At 41.1% G+C, this 27739-nt stretch overlaps 1 protein-coding gene across 1 annotated transcript; it reads right to left on the reverse strand.

Annotated features, from left to right (window-relative positions):
* Positions 1-15588: 15588 nt before the first annotated feature.
* HAPLN4 (hyaluronan and proteoglycan link protein 4) lies at positions 15589-25359 on the reverse strand. The gene is made up of 5 exons (XM_018565926.1): positions 25274-25359; positions 20141-20261; positions 19341-19703; positions 18932-19234; positions 15589-16093 (listed from the first exon to the last, which is right to left on the reverse strand). The coding sequence occupies exons 2-5, from the start codon at positions 20259-20261 to the stop codon at positions 15735-15737; spliced, it is 1146 nt and encodes a 381-aa protein (XP_018421428.1). The 5' UTR covers positions 25274-25359; the 3' UTR covers positions 15589-15734.
* Between the last annotated feature and the right edge of the window lie 2380 nt (positions 25360-27739).

A 27739-nucleotide genomic window follows, 5' to 3' on the forward strand; every position in this document is an offset into this window, starting at 1 on the left:
AGCCGACCTGTGACAATGAGACTGTCACAGGTCGGCTCAGTAGATCAAGAAGTGAGCGAACAGATACCGGCGTTCGCTCACTTCTCGATCCTGTCACAGTTCTCTGCCGTGACAGGGGAGTGGCTGGATTCCCCCCTCCCCGCTCCGATCCGCCAGCGCTGACTGGCGGAACGGACTGGGGAGGGGACGTGTACAGGTGGCTCTGCCTCTAGATAGGCAGAGCCAGCTGTCACTCACGCAGCTGGGCGGATCCAGACATAATTGTCGGGATCCGCTTCAGCTGCGGCGTCTCAGTATACCGCGAGCTGTAGCTCGCGGTATACTGAGCTTAGGGTGACGGGAGGACGCTAGGTGGTGTCCTCCCGTTACCCTAAGGAGAACTATGGGGAAAAGCCCTAACCCAATAGTTCTCCTTTAAGTGCTCATTTTGACTAGGTGCTAAAATAAAGTTATACTCGCCAGACCATCGGAGCCAGCTTCCTGCTTCTGTGATCACTGAAGCGTGCCTCCTCTGCTGCAGAGATGGACTGCTCCTCTGTGTCCTCACATCTATAGATAGTCTATGCACAGTGTATAGAGCTTGATGACACCAAGATCCTTAGACTGCTGCAGCAGAGGGGGAGAGACGCTTGAGACACTGGTCTAAGAACAAGCCGACACAAATGGTCTATTGCAGGCCTCAAAATTTCCACTCGCCCCCTCGTAATTGGCGAGTGAAAATTGCGTGGGGGCGAGTGGAAACTAATCGAGGAGCGCCACTGTCGGGACCAGAGATGGGACATCACCGCCGCGGCGATTGCTTACTTCTGTTCTCTCTTCTCATCTGCCGCTGTAGCTACAGAGTGGCCAACAAGTAGAAGAGAGGACACAAGCGAACGATCGCCGTGGCGGTAGTGTCCCATCTCTGGTCCCGCCGGCGGCGCTCCTCGATGACATCCACTGTCTTCTTCTGCAGCTTCCTCCGCCCACCTCAGCTGCCAGGCTGGGAGGAAGATTGCAGAGACAGTGAGACCGGCCAGCCAGAAAGTTATGCAGCAGGGGGAAAAGGATACATGGACGATCTCTGCACCCTACAAGAAAGTTATGCAGCAGGGGGAAAAGGATACATGGACGATCTCTGCACCCTACAAGAAAGTTATGCAGCAGGGGGAAAAGGATACATGGACGATCTCTGCACCCTACAAGAAAGTTATGCAGCAGGGGGAAAAGGATACATGGACGATCTCTGCACCCTACAAGAAAGTTATGCAGCAGGGGGAAAAGGATACATGGACGATCTCTGCACCCTACAAGAAAGTTATGCAGCAGGGGGAAAAGGATACATGGACGATCTCTGCACCCTACAAGAAAGTTATGCAGCAGGGGGAAAAGGATACATGGACGATCTCTGCACCCTACAAGAAAGTTATGCAGCAGGGGGAAAAGGATACATGGACGATCTCTGCACCCTACAAGAAAGTTATGCAGCAGGGGGAAAAGGATACATGGACGATCTCTGCACCCTACAAGAAAGTTATGCAGCAGGGGGAAAAGGATACATGGACGATCTCTGCACCCTACAAGAAAGTTATGCAGCAGGGGGAAAAGGATACATGGACGATCTCTGCACCCTACAAGAAAGTTATGCAGCAGGGGGAAAAGGATACATGGACGATCTCTGCACCCTACAAGAAAGTTATGCAGCAGGGGGAAAAGGATACATGGACGATCTCTGCACCCTACAAGAAAGTTATGCAGCAGGGGGAAAAGGATACATGGACGATCTCTGCACCCTACAAGAAAGTTATGCAGCAGGGGGAAAAGGATACATGGACGATCTCTGCACCCTACAAGAAAGTTATGCAGCAGGGGGAAAAGGATACATGGACGATCTCTGCACCCTACAAGAAAGTTATGCAGCAGGGGGAAAAGGATACATGGACGATCTCTGCACCCTACAAGAAAGTTATGCAGCAGGGGGAAAAGGATACATGGACGATCTCTGCACCCTACAAGAAAGTTATGCAGCAGGGGGAAAAGGATACATGGACGATCTCTGCACCCTACAAGAAAGTTATGCAGCAGGGGGAAAAGGATACATGGACGATCTCTGCACCCTACAAGAAAGTTATGCAGCAGGGGGAAAAGGATACATGGACGATCTCTGCACCCTACAAGAAAGTTATGCAGCAGGGGGAAAAGGATACATGGACGATCTCTGCACCCTACAAGAAAGTTATGCAGCAGGGGGAAAAGAGACCTCTGCGCGGTGTGCGTCACGCTGACCTCTGCGCTGTGCATTACGCTGACCTCTGCGCTGTGCATCACGCTGACCTCTGCGCTGTGCGTCACACTGACCTCTGCGCTGTGCGTTACATTACTGACCTGGCGGAGTTAAGTCCGGGGCAGGGTAGGGGTAAGGTGGGGCAACTGGTGGCGAGTAACTTTTAGGCCTGGCTAGTAGCTCAGGACTTGAAATTTTGAGCCCTGGTCTAGTGAGTATAAATGTTTTCATTTAGCACCTAAACACAAACGAGCACTCAACTCTTGATGTGCGGGGATAGCTCCACTGCAAGGGTTAATAACATTTTTTTCTTGGAGTTCTTCTTTAAAGCAAGATTCAAGGTCTACTAAAAAAATAGGGGGGCTGAATTCTTCAGCCTCCTGAAGAATTCCCGCATTCCATCTGCATATAAAACTATACTTACCTTACACTTGGCCTCCATGCAAACAGGTTGAATGTACACAGTAGGGGGGAGGGGAGCATAATTGAATATGTAGACATGGCATTTTAGTGCAAGATCTTTTTATCCTTCAATGAAAAAACCACAAGTGCTGCCCTCCTCCACCTCCCGATCCTCCCTACTGGTCAGAAAATCTGTCCACCACAATAAAGAACCAATAGGGAAGACAAGTCAAGATCTGTATATAACTTTGCCACCCAATATCTCTGGATCTGCTGACTGTTTGAACATGGAGTCTTTCCTGAAGGTACACCCTTCATGTACACTGTTTTATCATATGTTCAGTTTGAATTGCCCAGGTTTATGTCAGGTTATACTATATATTGCAGCATTTTGATAAATAGGCAAAAACAAGTTTGTTGAAATTATTTTCTATTTACTCACAAGATAATCAAGGAAGTTAAGAGATCTCTGTCAGCTTTTTGGTAAATGTACTGTATACCTGCATAGATACAACTTTGCAAACTGTGTACAGTCTTAAAATGCAGTCTGTTAAGGCTGCTTACATGCTGTGCATTGACTGTAGATAATCTCTGCACTCTAATTTAATTTCTTTATAAAAGCTGCCTTATCTCTCACTCTATTAAGGCTGCTCGCATATTGTGCACTTACTGTACAATATTTCGAGCTATTTCCTGTAAAATAATTCTCTCTAATTTTTCTTTTTTTAATAAAATATTTCTTATCTCTGCTGCTTACATACTGTTCATTGACTATAAAATATTTCTGTCTCATTTTCCAAATAATACACTTATTTATATACATAAACATTTGGACCGACTACCACAAGATATAGAAATAGGCATATTTATAATGCAGTGAATATGACATTTTCAAACATTCACTGCAGATGAATCAATCACTGTAATTTAAAAAACATCACCGGTTCTTTATGAACCGTCTGAAATTTGCATTGTGGGTGCTTCTGTCGGCACCAGTATCCCTTGATCAGCTGATCGAAGGAGCTGTTCGGAATACCTTCGAATGAACAGAGTGGACAGCCAATCAGCTGCTGGCTCTGTTAGGGTATTCTGATAGTGGCCAGCAGCCGGTGCCAGAGTACAATGAAGACAGCAGGGAATTCCTCGATCAACAATCATAGCATTGATGGAGGAATCTGTAATATTTTTTTTTTTTTTTTAAAGAAAATATTATAGTATATGGCCAGCTTTAGAATCTCGGACAGGACTTAATTGCTATCTATGCCCCAATTGGGAAGATTCCTCTTAGAATCTTCTCAGAGATTCCGCGAGAATCTCAGACAGGACTTAATGCCTTTGACTTCCTCTGCAGTGACCCAATAGGGACACTCACAGCAAAAAATTCCCTTATTGTGATGAATACTGGCTAGGGAGGACAGACAACGTTTGTCATAAAAGAAAGCACAGAAGGATACTTCAGAAGTACTTCCCTCCTGCTTTCATCTTAAAAGGACCCTGTCACCAATATTACATTGATTTGATTAAAGTTTTACAAAGAAAACAGTATAAACAAACTAGGGGATAACATTAGAAATGCACAGAAAGTACAAGGGGATGTTTTGTTAATAATACTAATGTATAGAGCATTGGAGAAACCACATGGCTAATTATCCAATAAGAAATACAGAAAAGAGATAATACAATAAAATTAAAATTAGTCACTGGACATGTATGAAACACATGTTACAATATTAGACACAAAAAACATAAAAGATTTAAAATAATAAAGCTGAGGCAAGATTATGCCTTCCGGGAGTGGGGAGGGAAGCAGACAAGAAGAACAGGAAGAACAAAGCAGAGTGGCCAAAAGAAGACATTTAAACGGAAGCCAGAGAAGAAAGTATAAGTAGAAAGAAGTAGAGAGCTATCAAAAAAAAGAAGAAACATTCCCTCCACCATGGTTAAATCTCCCAGATGATCTGTCACCAAAGTAGTCAAGAGATCCTTTAGATCCTGTAAATGCCGAAAGACTGTCTAAGCCACCGAGGTAATGGTATATTGTTTCAGTCTGTCATGAGCTGCTGCAGTCAGATGCTTCATAAGCATAATAGAGTTCCAACTCAGTGGCCAATTTAGCTAGAGAAGGAGTACTAGATGTTCCCCAATAGCGAGGTATAAATGTTCTAGCAAGAGTAAAAAAAATTACTACATACATCTTTCTTGATGGATTTAATGGTCCCAGGTAATATGGAAAAAAGAGTAAAGCTGGGAGGGTTTGGTATCCACGGTGCTATAATGACAAGATGGAACCCCAAAACAGCTTAATAGGGATGCGAGCCCACCATATATGTGCCTTCATGATCTTTTCACTATAATTCCTTCTGCATGCATCAGAGATAGAAGGAATAATGGCATGTAGAATATTGGGACATCTGTACCAAATAGTAAAAAAAATGTCTTGAGCTTTGTTAGCTACAGATAAACAATGCGTAAGTACAAAAGACTTTTACCATTCTTCAGGATCAATAGGCATGCCAAACTCTTTGGACCATGTCTCAGTGTAGTGGGGTACAGCAGGTTGAGGCAGCTATATAAGGAGGTTGCATAGTTGAGACACAACATGATAAGGAGGCGTCCAATAAGAGATTATCAACGTGTGCGGGTGGCAGAGCTTTACATTCATTGTAAGTTATGGACTGCCTGGGTTTTATATTTAAAAAGCTGATATCACTTTTTTGTAGCATGAATTTGTTGGCATGACAGTTTTACAGAAGTGACAGTTCTGGCATTGGATAAATTTGTTAAAGCTGTAACTATTGTGATGGTGTAAATATAACTTTGATACTTGAAATGTAAGGTACACTAAACTTATTTTACCTATTGTATTTATTGCTCTCAGGTTCACAAAAGTCTTGCTTCCCTACAAAACCCCATCATAGAGTTAGGTCTATGTTGTGTGTTTGCATAGCATTGATTGGGTCAGAGTGTTTGCTAGTTCATTTTGAAAGTACTTTTAGAATAGCACTACTAGTAGTCATTAACTGATTATGCTGGTACATTTATTAATTGATTTTTAGCAATGTGCTAGCTGCAGAAAATCACAGCTACCCTAGGTCATACTTATTTCACCAACTTTTATTTCATTAGAGACAGCAGAAGGTCTATAGTTCTTAGAAATTCCCTGTGTGGAAGATTTGGAAGGAGATAAGCAGATCAGTAAGATACAACTACTGTTCAACCCCGCTAAGCAAAATGAAGAGCCTGCATATGTAATGGTAAATTTGACCAATATACAGTAATTACAATCTATGCATAGAAATAAGGTTTATAATATATTAACACAAAATATTAATACTATTTTCTATTTTCTTCATTGATTCATTGGACAGTATTAAGAGTGTATGGAAAAAAAACTGTTCTTCTGGTGAACACAAAGAAATTATGCTGACTGCAATACATTGTTGTTAGTTTTGCAATAATTATAGGGGTAATGGATAATATTTCAGTGCAAATGTTATTTATAGATAATCTAGAGTTGCACACAAAACGTTTGCAATCTAAAGGTTTAAGGAGAGGTGCATTATAAAAAACCTATTTAAGCAACGCTATTTAAACTTCAAGAATGACAAGACCTGGTCTTGGTTCTCTGCAGAGCTGGAATAAGAAAGAACTGTGTCAAGGGAACACTGTTAATGAGATCTGGAGGTAAGCAGCCACACAGGAAAATGTCTGAAGCTAAGGAGAGAACAGAATAAGAGGTGAAAAGGAGGTCACTGTCTGTAACATGCAGATCTCAAACAATTGGTGAGTATTCTGTTTTCAAGCTGAAACTGAGAGGAATGTAACTGTATGCTTAAGTGAAAGCTACAATACATTTTGTTATTGTATGCCCTAATGACAAAATCTTAGCTATGTGTGATAGCAAAACCATCGAATGATAAGTGCACTTTAAAACAGAGCGCACATATCCTTCAGGACCCTATAAGGTGACATCACTGCTCCCTCCCCATGCACAGATAAATACTGCCTGGCCCCAGTTGATTGTTTTCATTCTGTAGTGGATGCCTCCTTCTCCTGGCAATGTACTGTGCAGGCGTGGCCACGAGAAGACATCCGCCAACAATCAAAGCATGCTGGGATGTCACCTTAAAAGGGTGTAAAGGATAACTGCACTTGGTTTAAATGGCACTTATCTTTAAAGGGGTCTCACTAATCTCCTTCTTAAAGGTGACTCCATTAGTGAAACACACTACTGATTGCTTTCATAATAATCATACAGAAGCTCCCAAATTACATATATAAAAGTGTTTTACCTAAATGTAGTTTCTAATTGATATTGCTACCTACATAAACCCCTGTGTAACCAAGCAGCTTTGGGCACTGTGTTTGTAGGCCCAATAGCAGTCACATGATCTACTATGGTTATAGTTATGTACTTGTGTAATTAGAGCAGTATTTTGAGTAAATATTTTCCTATATTGACAACCAGTAGTCGTGAAACCTGCCTAAAAGTCCCATGTGCCTAACCTCTGCAAGGAACCAACAGCCACTCAATAACCTCCTTTCATTTCAAGAGTTTCACTTATATTTTGGTAACCAACAACATTTCACATTGCTTTAACGAAGTCTCTTGGAAGTACGGTCATTATATTTTCAAGGATACAGTACTAATCAAGGAGTCTGACAGTGTGATCAGAAGATGAGCATCACCACAATTAGTGCTAAAGGAAAGCCTCCCTGATCCTAGATTCTACAGATAAACAGGGGAGCCATCTTCTGTTATGCTGCTTTTGTTTTTGCTGTTTTTTTAGACAGAAATGCATGCATACCTCCCTACTTTCTGAGATGAGAAATTGAGATACTTTTCAGCACAATGTATTTAGGCAAAGGACAGCTCAGTGCACAAGTTTGGCAAGGTCCTGCTCCAAATGAAGTAACTCCAGTGTGAATGTGTGGCACTTACATCATGGCGGCCCAGCCAATCAAAAAGCCGAAGCTGCCAAGCTGGAAGAAGACTGGATGAAGATGGAAGCACCAGATATAGAGGGGAGAGCAGATAGCACTGTGCTGGAGAGGATTGCCTACAAGATATTTTGACCATAATGTGCTAATATTTAGTGCATACTAGCACATTATGGCAAACACCTTCTGTTATAGTCTGGAATATTACCACTTATCCAGTTGTAGTTCCAGTCTGGCTGAGATTGAGGAGCAAGAAACCATCTTAGACTCTTACCTGAATAATGCTAATATTCCTGTAGAACACAAACAGGCACTAGGTGAGCAGCTGATAGAATACAGTGATGATTTCTCTCCCGATTTATATTTTAAAGGCTAATGCTGGGATGATTTTCTTTAACTTTTACATTTAGCTTGGCCTAAATACAACTGCAGCACCCCACTTCGATTAATTTCAGCTTGCAAAAAAAAAGCTTTTTAAGGTGGTTTTGGCATGATCACTGTTAGGATGGTGACCCTTGGTGATCAGCAATTGCCAAATCTTTTTTACAGATTCTTAATTGAACTGAACTCATGGCTTCAACCAGGCCATTCTAAGACTTCAGTTTATTATAACTTCATGGTAGCTTTGGCAGCAATTTTAGGGTCATTGGCCTACCGGGAAGTAAACCCCTACTCTCAGGCATCTTGAACACTTAAACTTTTTTTTCTCTACAACTCCTCTTTGCGCCATCCATATTTCCTTCAGTCTTGGCCCTGATGATAAAAATCACTCTGGCAGTACTACCACCATGCTTCACTGTGGGGTTGTTGGTCTGGGATGATGAACAGTGTTGGCTTCCTTCACAAACACCGTGGGGTCTATTCAGGGGCGTCCCGAGGCTCGGTGACACCCGGAGCGGTAACCGAGTGTCACCCCGCCGAGACGCCACTGCACATGCGCGTGACGTCATCGCGCACGCGTGGCAGTAATCTGATACCTTCCGGCGGCCATCTTGGTGATAGACGCCGGCAGAGAGAGGAGGGGACAGTCACCCGGCGGCATACCTTATCTCCTCTCTCCTTATACTGTCGGGCGTTCGGTCCATGACCGAGCGCCCGACTTTTCAGAGGGGGGTGACACCAAAATGACTGTGAGTCATTTTGGTGTCACCCCTCCAATGGTGTCACCCGGGTGCGGGCCGCCCCCCCCTTGTGACGCCACTGGGTCTATTCAATAAGCTGCCGTAGGCAGCCGAGTGAAAGACCGACCTGAAGTGAAGTGAACCAAACGCTGTTCGGCTATTCACTTCAGGCTGGTATGGCTGATTTCAGCCGTATATCGGCTGAAATCAGCCGTACAACGGGTGGCTTCATGTGGCTTCGGGTTGGCCGAACATGTTTGGCCGACCCAAAGTGCAGGAAGAGTTCGACTCAGCCGATCCAACATCTGGATTGGCTAAGCCAAACCTCCGGCAGGCTACTCACTGCTGTTCGGCCTATTCTTATAGATGCCGAACAGCAGTGAGTGAATAGTCGAATGCGGCCGAGCGGCATTCGGCTCAGCTGTTCTGCTCGGTCCCTCTGTGGGACCGAGCAGAACATAAAAATAGTTTAAAAAGATAAAAAAATAAATAGAAACAGCCTCCTTCTTGCTCAAAACAGGTTATAATGTCATGACATAAATTAGGATGTGTGTCCTTCTGTCCTCTTGATTCTTGGAATAAAGACAGGGATCTGTTTTCCTTCTTGTGAATCCCTCTTTCATAAGTATTTCATTCACTTTCTCATTCAACTTGTTCATGCAGATTGCTTGAGACTGTAGATGCTTTTATGGAGTTTACACACAAGGTTGTGTGCTTGCTCAAACCCTGGTGGTTGCTCTATATAGATATCTTCCTTAATGTCTCCATATAAGAAAGCGGTTTTAACATCTAAGGGGTCTATTCACTAAGCTGCCGTAGGCAGCCGAGTGAATGACCGACCTAAAGCGAAGTGGGCCGAACACTGTTCAGCTATTCACTTCAAGCTGGTACGGTTGATTTCAGCCGTATATCGGCTGAAATCAGCCGTACATCGGGTGGCTTCGGGTTGGTCGAACATGCTCAGCATGATCGGCCAACCCGAAGTGCAGAAGGAGTTCGACTCAGCCGATCCAACATCTGGATCGGCTAACCAACATCTGGATCGGCTAAGCCGAACCTCCGGCAGGCTACTCGCTGCTATTCGGTCTATTCTTATAGATGCCGATTCGGCTCAGCTGTTCTGCTCGGTCCCTCTGTGGGACCGAGCAGAACAGAAAAATAGTTTAAAAAGTTAAAAAAATTAATAGAAAACGATTGTGCGGAGCTAGCAATAACAGCTAGCTCCGCCCAACAGTTTTCTATTAGCCGACGGTTCTGCTGCCATAAAAAAAAAGAAAAAAATAACCTCTCCCGGGCGCTCTGGGAGTCTCCCGCTCCCGGCCGCCCAGGAGAGAAACACTGCTTTTTCTTTTTTTTTTTTTCTTTTCTCTTTTTCTTTTTTTTCGGAGCTTGGTCAGAATAGAATACAAAAAAATGTTTGCCCATAGGAATGCATTGCTTGACTCCTATTGGCTATTTCAATTTGCAATAGCCAATAGTAGACTAGCATTGTACCCGCCCTCTGCTGATGAACCTGATGGAGAACTGCAGCAGAGGGCGGGCGCAATGCTAGTTTACTATTGGCTATTGCAAATTGAAATAGCCAATAGGAGTCAAGCAATGCATTCCTATGGGCAAACATTTTTTTGTATTCTATTCTGACCAAGCTCCGAAAAAAAAGAAAAAGAGAAAAGAAAAAAAAAAAAGAAAAAGCAGTGTTTCTCTCCTTGGCGGCCGGGAGCGGGAGACTCCCAGAGCGCCCGGGAGAGGTTTTTTTTCCGGCTGCTTCATGAATAGACCCCTGTATTTTACAAAGGCCAAAAAGTTCAACTCTGCTCTTATCAGACCAGATAAATGTGTACATGTTTGTTGTATCTACTGCATGCCTCTAAGCAAACTCCAAATTTTGTATTTTTTCAGCAACACAAAGCAAAATCACTAACAGCTCACCTGCTTATTAATAGCTGCAGTTGCTGTAAACAGCACCTGGAAGTGCATATCACCTATGGATTCAGGCAGGTTCTTTAGATTTACCACTGTCCTTCTGGTTACTTTGATAAATACCCTTCTCAGCTGGTCACTGAATTTTGCTTGTCAGCTACCTTTAAGTACTTTCCTGTTAATAATCTTTCCATTGTTTTTTAGAGTATTTTATTGTGCTCAAGTGAAATTTAAATCTTGACTGGAACTTCTCCAGAACTTTATCCAGTACTTGTTTTTATAGCTCCTTGCTGATCTTCACAGTTCTGTTTGCTTAGATACCCTTAGGTCCTCTTGCTAACTATGGGCTTTAAATAAACAGGTACATTTATTATGAGATCACGTGACACTTCAACTGCACACGGAGGGGCCTATTTTTATGAGATTTCTATAGTTTGAAATTTCATAGTGAAGGTGCGGTGTAAACACTTTTATAATTTGTGTTTTATTTGTAAAGCATGCGAAGAGCGATGTAGATTGTTTGGGACTTTAATACATGACATTAAAACATGACATAAAAACCCAGTAAACTCTATTGTAGTTTGAAGTTGTAACACTACAACATCCAAAAAATCCAAGGACTGCATATTTAGGCAAAATACTGTACAGATCAAGCAGTTTATATGAAGCTACTAAATATCAATAGGAAGAATCCATGGCGTACCAAAGGCCTGCTCTGTAAATGGTGCATGTGAGCAAAAGTAATTTCTATTTTGGAAACATTTATCTGAGATAGCTCCATCAGTCAAATCTAAAGGTGATGCAATACTTGTAAAAAGATTTGGAACATGAAGATGTAGATGCCAGGGCAAAGGATGCTTTGTCTGTTCTATGCTGTGTCAAAGGCCAATAAACCATCTGCACATGATAATACACTGTATACAGCATCGGCACAGGTCCGTTAGCGTCCAAGTTGAAAAGGGCAAAGTGCGCCTCCCATGAGCTGGGAATTACTTTAGCAACATAAATTGCAGGTACTGCCTTTTTTGCGCCTTACTACTGCTGAAGGTGGACGCTGCTGCCTAGCTCTTACTCAGGCCTTGCCTGTATCACAGGCCACACACTGTACACATATCATGTGAGGACAATGCATTCATTTTCTATTTAATGTCAAAATATTTCTGGTACAATAGTGGATACCAGAAAGCATTTCTAAAAAAAAAAACATTTAAAAACACCAATAAGCAAATTTACCATCAGAAACAAATTTTGGAGAAGAACAAATGTCAGCTGCTAAGGTTTGTGATGGGAAACACAGTGGCATTTTGCATGAAAAGTGTTATTTGGGATAATTATCTGCTTGAAACTTAAATTATACATAGATTATATACCAAATTCCTAAACCAGTTGTCACTAATGGATGAGACATCTATGTTCTGTATTTGATGTGTAATTACTTACACATGGCATGTAAAATGGCTTTTACACAAAAATGAAATCCATTTATATTTCAAACTCACGGTTTGTGAACAAGGTGAAAGAAAACAACCTCATTCAGCCTCCGAGTCTTAGCAGTTATGTTTGCACATAAAACGGTGTTTGTCTCCAAGAGAACATATTTTCACAATATAAATATTTCTCTAAGTGTCTAATACTGTGATTTCCAGGCTAATCCATCTGTTCTAATTATGTAATTTATATGTTAATAAAAGAGATCAATTATGAAAGTTCCTTTTCAAAATAATTGCTGTAAAGAGGATTTTGCTCTGGGTAAAGCAATAGCAGAGGAATAGTGGAATAGCAGAGGAATAGTGGATTCACAAATTACTTTCTTGACTTTGTGGACATTATCTGTGCTGATAAAGACAACATAAACACTATTCCATTAACACTATTATGACAATTGCAGTAATAGCCCCAGCTCGCAGTATTTAGCAGTCATATCAGGTAAAGTTGACCTCAACTCAGATAAGGAAAATTTGCCATCTTATAGGAAACATCTAAAAGTGCCAGCTGTGCTAAGCTGTCACTGTAGCTGTCACTACTGTACTGCTCACTGTTCTTCTTCCTGGAGCAAAATATGTACCTTAAGACCTGCAATGCTAGTATCTCTTTGCTTCTACCTAATGCACTTTGATCAGTGCTTCCTTCACCTCTCCTACTGGTTTTTGATTATTACTTCACCAGTCATCAGATGACCAGGGGCAGCTTGGATGTAAGGAAATAAAGCGCTTCCTTAAACAAAATGGCTTCCTCCACCCAAAGACACAGTGCAGAACAAGGCATGGTAAGTCAGTAATGGAAAAAAAAATCAGCTCCAGAGAGCCTGCAGGTAATATTGGTGACTAATTGTTCGCCCTCTGCTTGTCTGTTTGGGAACACCGGTGACAGTTTGGGCACACCTCAAGAGCCCATGTCAGAGTGGCAGGAACAGCTTACAACCATGTACCTCAGACCATTATTGTTTATTGTAAGGTGCTGCACATACTTTGTTTTATCTCAGACACTTATTATGCAACAGTCTCTAGTTTGAAAGCTCCTATTACTACCCTTCAGCTGGAATCTTGAAAGCTCCTATTACTACCCTTCAGCTGGAGCTTGAAAGCTCCTATTACTACCCTTCAGCTGGAATACCCTTCAGCTTGGAGTGTTCAAGTTCATGGGTTTCTGGGGTATTCTGGAAGATAAATTGGAGTATGTTCACACACATCTAAGCACCTGCTTTTATATTCTGCAAGTGAAAGGCAGACATTAAAGTGGCCTCTATTCCTGTTACACAAGAGAAGCCCACCTTCTTTCTTGTGTTTTGACAGTAGCAAGCTATGCCTCATCATCACTCTTATGTTTTGAAATTATGGAATCAATTTGAAATTTCTTCTTTTGAAAATCAATTCTTAGCACTGGATAATAATAATTTTAAAAAACTACTAGCACACCAACATTGGAATTGTGTTCAAATCAAGTACCTTTATTTTAGATGTTTTCATTTTTTTGTAACATTTTTGTGCTTACGACTGCATACAAAATGTAACCATACTGTGCAAAATGGGTTTAAGTAACAGTAGTTGCCAAAATATGTCATCGCTATGAAAGCATTGTCAGAATCCTGCTAAAATGAAAATGCCTTAACATTTGTGCATTCACCAAGCTTTAAAATGCATTAACATACTTTCCCAAAAATGTAAAACATTTTAAGTGTGCCCGTGTTGATGTAGTTCTAGTAAGTATCCTAATTTCTATATGTGAAGTCCTTGTTTGTGCTTTGTTACCTTTATGGCTTCAAAATAATGTGCTTGTGATTCAATTAAAGGGTAGCTTTCAATTTTTCCATGTACTCATTTAATATTTATTTTTTTAGAAAGTGTTTTTTATTGTGCTTCTTTGCATTATTATTATTCATGATAATATTTTATATACAGGTCTAGTAACCATTGAGGGATGTACCTCGCTGTATGTCAGACGATCCGGAGAGAACATTCTCCTTGTATAATCACACGTCTGTAGCCAAATTAAATACCAAAATATATTTACTGTAATATATATGCTAAGAAACTTTTTTAAGTCCTGACACATAGGGGGTGATTTACTAACCTAAACACACGCACGCACCAGGTGCGTGTGATTTTCACACAGCAAAACGTATTATTATCAACCAAAAAGTCTCTAAAAGCATATTTCCACTAATGCTATATATGGAAAAATCATGCACATGATGCATATATAATGCTGCTTCACAGTTTAGACAAAAATGGTTAGCTCATGCAGTTACATTCCTGCATTCATCAACCCAAGCAACACAACATAGAGCTAATTTACACAACATCACCTTGCAATTCATGCTTGGCTTTGCACAACACAGCAGCTGGGTGTGTACACACTTCAAAGGTGTTTAGATTCCACCCATAGATCATGCTGGGAGGGAACACACTACAGAGGTGTATACATGTTCGTGGTGTGTTTATAAGGTTAGTAAATCAACCCCATAAACTCACTTAAACCATTAAATAATTCCCATCATATAAATAACTCACAGCCCTTAGTAATCCAAAACATGCATACATATACTCTACAAGTGGGTTAGTATTTGTGAATTGTTAAAATGTGTTTATGGTATATATTATAGTAAATATATTCATTCAAGTTGGTTATAGTTGTGCATCCACACCTTCTCTAGAACATTGGATTGCTGCCTTGTTTGCTCAGACTAAGCACCCTCATAGTGCGCATTATACACCTTTGCTTCTGTATGTCAGACATTCCAACTGGAACTCTATCTGAACAGTAAGTATAAAACAATATACCTTTACCTCCTAACAATTTCCTTGTAACCAGATCTGGCACATGCTCACTGACCCTTCCACAATTTATATTGCAAACTTTCTGGACAGAATTGTCCACAGACACAGCACAGAGACCGGAGGAATAAAGGACATAATAATGGAGGAATAAAGTATTCCTATAAACACACTATATATGCAGGTATGGTAATCATTCCATACACACATAATCAAAATATACATAGAAGTGAACATATTAAATATTAGCACACATTGACAATGTTATTCATATCAAACTAATAATGATTACATATATATGTAAGAAATGGGATAGATTCCTTTTAAAGGCAAATGAATGGCTTTAGTACTGCAATGCTGCATCAACATGCTTGATAAATACCCTACTGATATTTCCATTATTTTACATAAAGGATGGAATGCGTATATGTAAAAGACAGTAATAGGATTCTGAGTCAGCACCAAGGACAGCTCACATAATATATTTAAATTCAGCATGTTAGTCTGATTTCTGTCCATGTGTATATAGCATGTATGTCATCACTTTCTCAGGATTCTTTCTTTTATCGAAATACCTGCAATCATTTTCATTTATATGTAGGTCTTTACTGCCTTTCAGTTTTTTTTCCCTGTACCTTACCTTTTACCTCTTACCTTCTACAGCCATCGCTAAATATGATGCTCATTTATAATCTGGTTGAGGAAATGCATTCTTTCAATGAACGAGTTTGCATGTTGATAAAAGTAAGCACATATGGATTTTCACCTAGCATCCAGTATATTCATTTTTGCCATGCCAAATCATCATGCAGTCTACACATGGTTAGACTTCCATTTGTTGATTTCCTTTTTTATGTTTTCATTCTCTGTACTCTGTTCCTTCTCCTCTTTGCCTCTAAAACAGTAGACCCCAAATAATTTGTACTTTTTACTAGGAAAGCCCAGGTTTCTCACACCAGGCTCCGTACCCCCGCACCTTGTCCGTGGGTTCACAATAGGGTAGCGGACACTGCCATCACCAATCCATCCAGCTTCACACCTGTCCATAAGCTGCAGCTTCCAGGCAGCATACAGTTGGCCTACTTTGGCTACAAAGTCACCATTTTTTTCACAGGCCTTTGTGGCATCTGGGAAGCTCATCTTGTGATATGTCTTCAAAAAGTAAACTTTACCTAGAGAGAAAGATTTCTAATTAATCATTTGACATTTTAGTATAACATCTGAATTACTTACGACTTTGTACAGAGGGATAATAATGCAAATCAAGCTGAGCAAATGAACTCCATTTAATTTAAATTGTCCTGTAGAGCCCTTTGGATGCTAGGAAAAGGCTATACATAGAGCCTCTACTAGAGAACAGAAAGCACAATGGAATCATGTGATATCTTTAGGAAATGCTACTACCCACTGAAGTTCTTCCATTTGGCAATTAAGTGGCAGGGAAGGGCTTAAAATTGAACTGGGAGAAGTCAAATTTTATGGGTCAATTCAGGTTCCATGTGCAAACTAAGGAATGAACTTTAAAATATCCCTATTAACTTAGGAGTAAAGGGGTTCACAGGGTCAGAAGGGCTAATCTGATAACTAACACAAGTGCTACCAAGCTACAACCGCTAAAGGTGTCTATATTTAAACAATGTTGACATTTATGGCCAGGTCGGGATCTTTGATGTGTTTTGTTTCTGTTTTAATATTTGGCTGCCAAGTACAAATGTGTAAAGGTTAAAACAGGTACGGCAAGCAGGAAATTAAAATAAACTGGAGCAGTGTATTTGGAATTCTGTATTCTGGTAATATAATTATTAGTAGGGATGCTCCGATACCACTTTTTTAAGACCGAGTACGAGTACCGATACTTTTTTTCAAGTACTCGCCGATACAAATTATCGATACTTTTTCTTAAAGGGACAGGTCACATTTTTTTCTAAAGCAATACAAAAAAATCTTGTTTCATTGAAGACGCTATGGAGGTCGTGTGTGCAGCGGTTTCAGGTCCTTTAAGATGGCGGACGCAGCACAGGTACTCGTTTTTTTATCAGAGTATTTGCACGAGTACTCATGCAAATACTCGGTATCGCCGCCTATACCGATGCTTGTATCGGTATCGGAGCATCCCTAATTATTTGTATTAACTTTACAGCGGATTTATACTATTTATTACAATTTAAACAGACACTACAGTCATGTATTGCCTAATGCAATGGATATTGTTAGCCTTACTGGCTGCAACCAGGATATCAATCAAGACTGAGTGTGTGTGTGTACCCCATAGGCCTCATGCTGTAAAACACATAGAGAAATACAAAAAGAGGCACCGAGATGCACATCATTCAATGACATATTGTAATGTCCAGCAAGCTTATGTGTGTGGATCTCAACAGCGAAGTGACTCTGTGGATGGCTCAGGTAGGGGGTTCGCTGTCGCACTCTGTATTGAATAAGTGAGGTCAGAACCCCTAGCACATCATACACCACCACAGAGTTGTGAACACAATAGTCGATAAGATGCGATGTCCTATAGGTCCTCAATTGTCATTGTCAATTGTCATTCATTGGAGCCCTGTTGGGATTTGTAGTTGCACTAGTTAAACTCACTAATGCAAGTCAAAACAATGATGGTACTGTTAAGTGGTAGGGTAGTGATGTTCAGTTCAGGTAATCAGGATAGCAGTAATATATATATAGGTGTGAAGTGAGCTGCATGCACTCAATAGCCAATGGAGCCAATGGAGGTTATGCAATGTTGTATCAGACTGGGTATGCAGGTGGTACTTGCGATTTTGGTGGAAACAGTCCTGATACCCCGAGCCACTGGTGGAGGAAGTGTCGCAGCTGTGACTCCTCTGGAGAAGGACAACAAGGTTCAGGATGGCAGAGTGTAAATGTCCTAGCAACTTGCTTGGCGTTCTACCTCGCTAGAACGCCGAGCAAGTGAGCCTTGTTAGCTCTTGTAGGAGAGGCAGGTGTGTTGGGGGTGGAGCCACCAGCAGCGGCCCTCCCAACCGTCTCCTAGCAATGGAAATGCTGTGTGGAGGCCAGCCTGCTCTGCCTGTCACTCAGACACTGTACGTCTGAGAGCTGCGTCTAGCAACCACGCCGGCGCGGCGGGCCTAGGGGATGGATCCTGATTCCCTGACACACATGCATATTTTCATTGAGATCCTACATTTACCAGAGTCTACTTGTATAGGGTTTTATATATGAGTGCCTGTCATAGATGCTTGTGTCTCTATGCGACAGAGAAAGCGAGAACGAAAGAGATAAAGCAAGTCTGGGTGTGGGTGTAACTGTTTTATAATTATGGAGATATATTCTTCTACATATCTACATTGGCTATTTTTATTTTTTTTATTTTTTATATTATGTTTTATTGAGTAATTTAATAGACAAGATTGTCAAAATGGCTGCAAAGAAAACAAATGTTTTATTCCTTTCTTCCCTCCTTTCCTCCCTTTCCCAAATGTTACAGAGCATGCTTATGTCCATGCTTATATACCATTTGTTATTTTTCTGATAAATGTAATAACCAGTTTATTTTGGAAAGCATGGTATATTTAGCTTTAAGTTGAAATTATAGATATTACATATAGTACTATATATTACCTCTTATTATACATGTACAGGCTTTGGACATATGCAGTATGTCCAATGTGAAACATTCAATTTGAAACTGCTCCCTTTGCTGCCCTGCCACTGTCATACTAGTAAGTTGGTAACCAAGCAGTTCTGCTCTACAGTATGGCACCTGGATGTGCTAAAAGATGGGCGTTTTATTTTTATCTACATCTATGGTTGCCTACAGAAGGTTGGTATTCATTATCAGCATGGCAATAATCAACATTTTAACACTATCATCATGCCGATAATCCAGAAGCCTGTACAGGGATAAAAGTTAATTATTTTATCCTTGCTCTCATACCTTATTTTATCAGTTGTGCCAGGAAAACAAAGGAAGGTGACATTTTATTTTAAATGAACACATAATTATTTTGCTCAGAGCCCCACTATACCATTGAGATTTGATGTAAAACAGAAGGCATCATAACGCTCATCTTCCTTGTGACGGTATCCATAGTTCCTAACTCCAGTAGGGGTTTCTTTTTTTCCACATTCGTCCCGTGGTTTGGCGATTGGGTATTGCACAGAGCCATCTTGCAACCAACCAGCATTGCACCAGTCAAGGCCATTCAGCCAAGCTTCATGAAGCTGGTCATAAGAAGCAAGGATTCCATCTTGCTGTTTGCAAGCCTGCTGAGCATCATGAAAGTTCATGCGATATCGTCCTAATCGTGGGTAATAAGGGAAGATCACTCCTGAGTGGAACATATAATATATAATTTAACAATTAGAAACACAATAAAATTAGTTTTTTTTCGTGTTTACATGGTGAAAAAAAATTCAGCATGTGAGTTGTTTTACCTTCTAAGTCAAGTTTGACAGTCCCAGTGTCATCCTCTAGCTCATTGGTCACTTCACACTCATACCTCCCATAATCTGCCAAGGTAACATTACGGACAATCAACGAGGCATCTCCTGGATCATGTTCTTGAAGGGAAACACGGTTCTTGTAGGAGCCAAAGTCTCTCATTTCCTTGCCCATAGCTACAAACACATCAATAAAGGATGCAGGCTCAATGATCTTGGACCATTTTATGCGTACTGGTGCAGGCTCCTCTCCAGAATGCTCATAATGATAACGACAAGGAAGAATTATGGTGCCACCACGATGTGTGGTCACTACACCTGGTGCTGTTTGTACAATAACTTCACCGGTCTCGTCCTCTGACCATAGTGGTTACAGTTCATCAAAGGCCAAAACAGAAAATACAGAGAAAAGAAAAGCTCATAAATTAAAAATAGAGACTCAAGAGAGGATCAAATAAACACGTCATCCTTAATTCTGCCTTTTTCCTGTGTTTCAGAAGAATTTTTCTGTTAATAAGATGACATAGATTGAAACAGCAATAGCGTCTTGGGTTTTCAAAGGTAACTTATTGACTTGCATTGTAAGAAAGAGGAATATAGCACAACTATAGCACTACAAAGCGGGAAGCACAGGATTCTGCATATTAAATGTGCAGCATGTCTACCTCTATGGACATATATAATTACAAACTGCACATAGACATGTCTTCCAACTCCAGTTTCATATGGTATGCCATGTAATCTTACACTGATCATGGCCACTGATCAAAGTTTGGTGAACACCATTTACTCACCAGTAACATGGACAATTTTTCTTTGAGCTCTGTCACTGTCAGCAGAAAGTACTGAATGAAGAAGCACAACCATAGAAAAAGCACAGAGCATTGATGAGTGTGAGAGAAGTCCACCACACATCTAATGGGAGGAAAAGATAGTACATTAGGGGAGATGAAAGGCTAAAGAAAACTGAAATCTTTTGATGTAACTGAACATTAAGAAACTGACATGAGTACACAAAACTCATTTACCGTAGGTCTTTTTATCCCCTAATTTTTAAAAGAAACCTGTACTCAAAGAAACATGGCAGTTGTACTGTTACTTCTCGGGTCGAGCCTGGGTTTGAGGCAAACCCAACTCATTTGCAGCTTGGGAAAATGACGAACTAAAACAGCTGTTTGCTATCATAGCAACTAGCTACGAATAATGCATTTCTTGGCCTTTGATCTTAGGTTATGGGGCTTAGAATGCCCAATAATTGGGGCTTTGTTATGAGTCACCCCCTCACTATAAAAAGCTGGAATTCAAGCAGTCATTGACAATGTGTGTTGGAGTAGATTGGGACAGCTGACACTGTTTGTGCAGTGAGAGATAATTGCTGCTATACAGTGCCATATTATGCTACAGTATATACAGTGCTATACTGTGCTATATACAGTGTTGAACTATGCTATATACAGTGCTATACTGTGCAAAACATCCATGGCGGTATTCCCGAGTGTGGCTCGGGGTTACTTTTCTTTCAGAGCAGCGTGAACTTGTTACTGACACAAGCAATGTGCAAATCACCAAATCTTTGGAGATCCAAAAGCACCATATCCTTATTCTCCCTATTGCTATAGCTGACATTAAAGTAAACTAATCCCCTGTATTCAAAATGTAGGATGCTTAAAGAGAGTGGCAGAGATTCCGCATACAGAGGTAGTAGGGGGCGAGCACTTCCTGCAGGACTCTCTTTCTCAGAGTGGACATGCCAGAGCATGCAGTGGAGGTAGTTGTGTGGCTGACAAAGCTTTCCTTTTCTTCCTCCTCCCAGATGCAAGCAGCCAATGGGTCTGCAACTGCTGAAAATATGCCCTCTTCTTTAACCTCCCGCTCTTCTGCTAATTCCCCTATAGCCCTCTAACGGATGGCATTTTGCCCCAGGTACAGGCCACTGCTATTTCCAGGACCAATCCGCAGACCCCTGGAGTCTGAGCCTATTTTCAGCCATCTGTTGCCAACAGCAGCATTGTGGTCTGCAGCTTCGGCAGTCATGTCATTAGAAGACACATGAATCTGCACCACAAGGCTTGGTGGAAGCAGGTCCTCAATTATACCAGTTAGCAGCCAGAGGCCCACACTCCTCATTTCTCACTTTCTACCTCTCACCCCTCCACAAGATTCTCCATTTGCATCCACTGCAACATCTGCTGCCTCAAGAGATAGGGAAAGAAGATTCACAAGGGACTTAAGAGGCTTACCTTATGCCACATCAGAAGGTCAGCATGGGGCCATGCAGACTAGGGTCAAATGTAGGCTTAAAAATTGCCATAAGTCTCACTCACCCACCGCGCCATCATCATCCATGACTTGGCAGGTGTCTCTTCTGCAGCTTCTGGAGCAGAAGAAAATGTCCCCCCTTATTCCACAGGCAAAGCAGCTGCGGCAATGGCTGCAGTAGTTGGGCATTAAAGTAGAATTAAACCATACTACTAGCAAGCAGTAGATATATGCAAAAAAATATTTTTTTTTAAAGTCACCAAAAAGGTTATTACTTACCTGTGTCTGCGTCGCTCGCTCCCGTCCAAAGATCTTAAAAATTCTCAAGCAGCCGTGAAGGATTATGGGGCGGGCGCATTCGCAGTAGAGGTCTTTGGCCAGGAGAAGAGGAGAAACACAGGGTAAGTCCATGCAAGCAGCCCAGCAGCGTGCATGTGCACAGACTCTGTGGGACATGAAGACACAGCAGTCAGCGCTGGATCAGAGACCGGCACCAGCGCTGGAAGGATTGCTGAAAACTCCTGGAAAGAATGATGCGGGCGCTCTTAAATGTGAGGACCTCATGGACTGTTGGCTGCCAGACTGGACCACTGCCAACTCTTTCAGTCTTCCTGCCACCTCTGCTGGCCTTCCACCATTACTAGCTCCTGTCACCTCTCCTACCCTGCCACCATTTCTAGTGCTTGCCACCTCTGCTGGACTGCCACCATTACCAGCTCCTTCTACCTCTGTTGGACTGCCACCATTACCAGCTGATGCAACCTCCTATGGCTTTCCACAATTACCAGCTCATGCCACCTCTGCTGGACTGAAAGTATTACCAGCTTTTTCCACCTCTCTTGCCTTGTTCTGGTGCTTTGGTATTGTAAAGGTGGCACACATAAAGTTTAGGCAGCTGGGCCTCAATTGCAAAATTTTTAATGTTTGCGGCAGGGAAAATCCTGCAATGTGCCTCAAAGTTTTTAGCCTAATCTGGTGTTCTGGCACTCTGTCTCACATAAGACACTCTAATGTTTATTTTAAGATAAAACCTGCATTGGACATCCCTCTTATAGTGTAGTCTAACCAATCTATTTACATAAGGTCCAGCTACTGTACAATATTTGTGGCTATTGTGTCTAAAATAATACTCTCTAATAGTTATTGCAGGATAAAACCTGCCTCGTTTCTCCCTCTTACATTGCAACCTAACCAAGCTGCTTACATACTATCCAGCCACTGTAAAATTACAATATCTGTTAGTGTTGTCTCCTAAATTATACACTCTAATTTTTATTTCACGATGCAACCTGCCTCGTGTGTCCCTCTTACATTGCAGGCTAAAGAAGCTGCTTACATACTGTCCATCCACTGTAAAATATATGTGGCAATTGTCTCTAAAAAAAATCAATTAAACATCCAAAATATGTGATGCCAGAATATGTAGTCGCTGACATTGTCTGTAGATACTGGTTTGCTGTCTTCCCATGTCACCCTCAAAGTCAGATTTAAAGGAGGCCTCTTTTCCCACTGTATGGTATATACATTTTTTTGCATTGGTACAGTGCCCAGTTCTCCAGGTCTTTTTTTTTTTTTAAATCCCTTGCCTATTAGCCTTGGAAATGGCCAGAATTGCTTATCAAGTTTCAACACACCATATAATTCAATGTGGTTTTTATTATGAGTTCAGAACGTTTACACTTTACTCAGGATTCAACAAACAACCCATGAACTGAACTCATGGCATAGCCTATGTTTCTCTTCTGAAAGGTTTACTTTAAGTAGCAAATCCCTTGTGATAGAATATAACATAACCACACATTAGTGTTTTCATTCCTGTAAACTGTAATTTAGATATACCAGTGATGTCACTCTTATACACTTGAGTTATGAAAGTAGGGATATCACTGCTGCAAAATAAAGCTGTTACCTGGAAAGATACATGATATTTCTTCCACAAACACAAGTTAAACAAGAGAGGAGAAAAATATAAGTTCAGTATAAGGAAGAGTGATTTCACCTTTGGGAAATATAGCTTGCATATGGAGAGCAGTGATGTCACTTGTGAAATACAACTTGTATATGACAAGTGATTATATCACTCATGTAAAATATCATTTATATATGAAAGGCGGTGATGTGACTTTTGTAAAATAAAGATTACATCTGGTGATGTCACGTTTCTGAAATGTGGCTTACACTTGAAGTTCAGTGATGTCACACTTATAGCTCATTTAAGAAGAGCAATGATATCACTCTTGTGAAATATAGTTTTTATATGAAAAAGCGCAATGATGTGACTTTTGTGAAGCAAAGCTAGCATATGAACTGCAATTATGTAACACTATTGAAACCTAGCTCATACATGATGAGAGGCGACATCAATCGTGAAAAATGGCTTACACGTCTTCATGCGGCGATGCCATTCTTGTGAAATGTTGTTTACAAATAAAGACCGGTGATGTCACTTGTGAAGAATTGTTTATACAGTATATGTAGAGCAGTGATGTCACTTGTGAAGTATTGTTTGAATACGAAGAGCGGTGATGTCACTTGTGAAGTATTGTCATTAAAACGCTAATTCCGCTCTTGTGAGAAAAAAGCTTACATCCAAAAATTAGTAACTAGTTACTTTTGGGAAATATAGCTTCTTTACAAAGAGTGATGTTGCCTCTCTTGTAAAATATAGCTATGTCACTCTTTTGAGATATTATTTATACAAGAAAGTGGTAATGTCACTTTTGTGAAATTTAGCTCACACATGAAGAACATTGATGTGTGATATAAATTACATATATAGAAGGATGATATCACTCTTGAAGAATACTGTTAATATATAAAGAGTGGTGATGTTACTCATGCTAAAAATATATCATATATATATGAAGAGCGGTGATTGCACTGCATGTGAAATGTGGATTACATATGAAGAGCAGAGATGTGAACTATAGCTTAAATTTAAAGGGTGATGATGTTTGGAAAGGAGAGACGTCATTATTTAAATATCAAGCGTTGCAGTGTCGCATGATTTATTTGCTAGTAAAGCACATCTATTTAATATAAATATTTTATAATACTATGCAACTATATTAGATAAGAAGGATATTATATGTCATCTCGGTGCTCCATGACCCCTGTTATAGCATTTGACTACAAGCTCAATTTATTTGATACATTCATGGATCCTTTCTGTGACCTCTTTTATCCTCATATTTAACCCCATAGAGTTTTAGATTTTCTTAATAATGTGTTAATAAATAGGGAAAAGAAGAAGTAAGTTAATAAAGAAAGCAATAGGATAATGACCAACTTTCTAGGGTAACAGAAAGCAGAAAAGTTGAAAAGTGCCCAAACTATACTGACAGTCAGACAACACTGCAGCACTAGGTCAAAGCTTACGTAATGTGTCAGGTAACTGATATAGTACTATATTTATCACAATAACACTGGCAACATTCATAGAATGTCAGCTCACTATAATGCATGCCTAAGCACTTGCTATTTTCTTACTTAACCCCTGGAAGGGAACAGAAAATAAAAGTTACACATTGTCAGAATATTGCAAAAAAAAAAATAAGTTTAAGATGAGAGAAAAAAAGTGCAGAAATAAATTAAATAATGAAACATGGTGGGATGTAGATGGAGAATGGTCCATAGTGACTGTAGTAATTATTATTAATAAAAATTACCTTTATGATCTTGCTACTACAGAGCTCAAGGACTGTCCCAGGTATATTTCAGTCGGTCCCAGAATCAAGCACAGCAATAACTGCACCAAAATGCTGAGACACCCCCTCCTCCTCTTTCTCTTTTGCAGATCCCGTTCAGGGATGGAGGGGGGAGAGACAGGGAGCAGGCAGCTCCATGTCCCACAGCTTCATACTGCAGTACTATACAGCTGACATCCTGCATTGCAAGACTGCAGGGGCACACTGCACCAAGCTGCCCTGGTTATAGCACAGACCTCCTAAAAGTACAGCCACTGTGATTAGAGGTCAGGGAGCAAAATCTAATTCACACGGAAAAGTTTCAGCAGCTTTTTAGCAGAACATTTTGGCAAAATAGTTCTTACAGGGGGCATATCTATACACACAATGTTGAAGGGGACCAAGAGGTACAGTGAACAGATAGAAACTTGCTCCACGGGGCTGGCAATTCAACGTCATGCAGAGGTACACCCCGTTAATGCCCATCATCCCATAACAATGTGCCTAAATAATAAAGTAACTTCCTAACTGTCCCACATTTGGAATCAAATTCCTCTGTCCCTCTTTCCTCCTCAGTTGTCTCTCTTTTTTTGGTCCAATGCAGATATCTATGAAAAATTATGATTGATAAAAGAACTCCAGGAAATACAAAAGCCCTTGCAGTGGGGCTACCCCCGCACACCACCAGTTCCCACAGCCTCGACTCCCCTGGGCTTCGGCAATCTAAGGACCACTGGCGTCTTATGCAGATCTATTGACCTGTATTAGACATAAGGACACCAAGGGACATTCCAAAGCTGGAGCGGTGGGGAAGAGAGCTGAGTGCCAACTGTTGCGGGTCCGTGGATCAGGTGAGTAATCAGGTGCAGTGGCCAGGTGGAGAATTCAGTGAAGCTGACCCTGTGATTTTATCAGGCAACAGCGGACAGCGTTCTTAACAACCAGTGATGCAGATAGTTGGGCATAGCCTGATGGGGATGCTGAGGGATTAGTTCCCTATCGGGTCCGCTCAGCTGCTAATTGACAGCAGGCAATGTGCAGAGTCCACAGCCAATAGCAGGCAGGCTATGGACAGGCTTTTTTGAATTTGACCTTTAAAGGCTGCAGACTGCAGCCTTTAAAGGTCCATATTGCCAGAAAAGTTGTGCTAAGCCTTTATTAGATTCCCCCCTGTGTGTATATGAAAACTCTGTATCTGTCAGCATAGCTTTAGAGTGGCTTCCACATTATTCAGCAAATGTTAAACTTTTTTCCATAGGAGAAGTTTAACATTACAAATATCTGTGCTAATATATAGCAGCTGAAGAACCTTACTAGCTGATAGTGCTTTAGTGAAACAAGAAAGGGTTACAAGCAGGGATGCAAGGGGTGACAGTCACTACTACTGGGCCATTACTTTAAAGGAGAAAGTCACTCAGCATCATAGTTCGAACCGACGTGTGACAATGAACCTGTCACAGGTCGGCTCAATAGATCGGGAAGTGAGCGAACACATACCGTTGCTCGCTCACTTCTGGATAATGTCCCTGCAGAGAGCCGTGACTGTCACTCACGGCTCCCTTCAGGGATTCCCCCTCCCCTGTCCGATCCTCCAGCGCTGACTGGCAGAACGGACGGGGGAGGGGGCGGGTACAGCTGGCTCAGCCTCTAGATAGGCAGAGCCAGCTGTCACTCACACAGCTGGGTGGATCCAGACAGTAATGTTGGGATCCGTCCCGGCAGCGGCGTCTCAGTATACAGCGAGCTGTAGCTCGCGGTATACTGAGCTTTGCGTGATGAGAGGACGCTAGTTTGTGTCCTCCCGTTACCCTTAGGAGAACTATGGGGCCCTGACCCCATAGTTCTACTTTAATATCAAAGGTATAAATGCCTACTCTATGAGTAAATAAAATGTGAAACCCCTTTAAATAGTGTTGCCTAGCTTGTACAACCAAGATTTTCCTAACCTACACAAATATAGACCTTCAGTCCCTAATGGCAGGGCAGCCTGGCAAAGCAAGCCATTTATACACCCTTATTCTCTTTCTCTACATACAGCTCCTGGGACCCTTGTAGTCATTTTAACTAACTGGAATCTCTTGCGTAATCATACTTTTGTGATATGTGTAACATTTTGAGAATGCGAATACCCCTCGTAATGGAACACAATTTTGAGTTATGTGTGAAGATTTCAGCTACATTTCATTACCTGGTTTGTGACAGGTAATCAATAATTTGTCTTGTGATATCATATGACAGCCGATGACAAAGTATAAGTTAGCCTTGACAGATAAGAAAATCTTTTCTAGTTTTCATGTACTGAATGTAAATAATAGAAACTTAGGATTTTTAAACACATGTTCCTTGAGACTTGAAACGTTCTACTTACTCACCCAGGCAGGTACAGTGTGGAAAATAATGATTTCCTCCCCTGCAGACTTTGTAAGTTTGGTCTATAATTTTTTATCA

The sequence above is a fragment of the Nanorana parkeri genome, unplaced genomic scaffold, assembly GCF_000935625.1.
Source record: "Nanorana parkeri isolate BGI_ZX_2015 unplaced genomic scaffold, ASM93562v1 scaffold900, whole genome shotgun sequence".
Classification (NCBI taxonomy): domain Eukaryota; kingdom Metazoa; phylum Chordata; class Amphibia; order Anura; family Dicroglossidae; genus Nanorana; species Nanorana parkeri.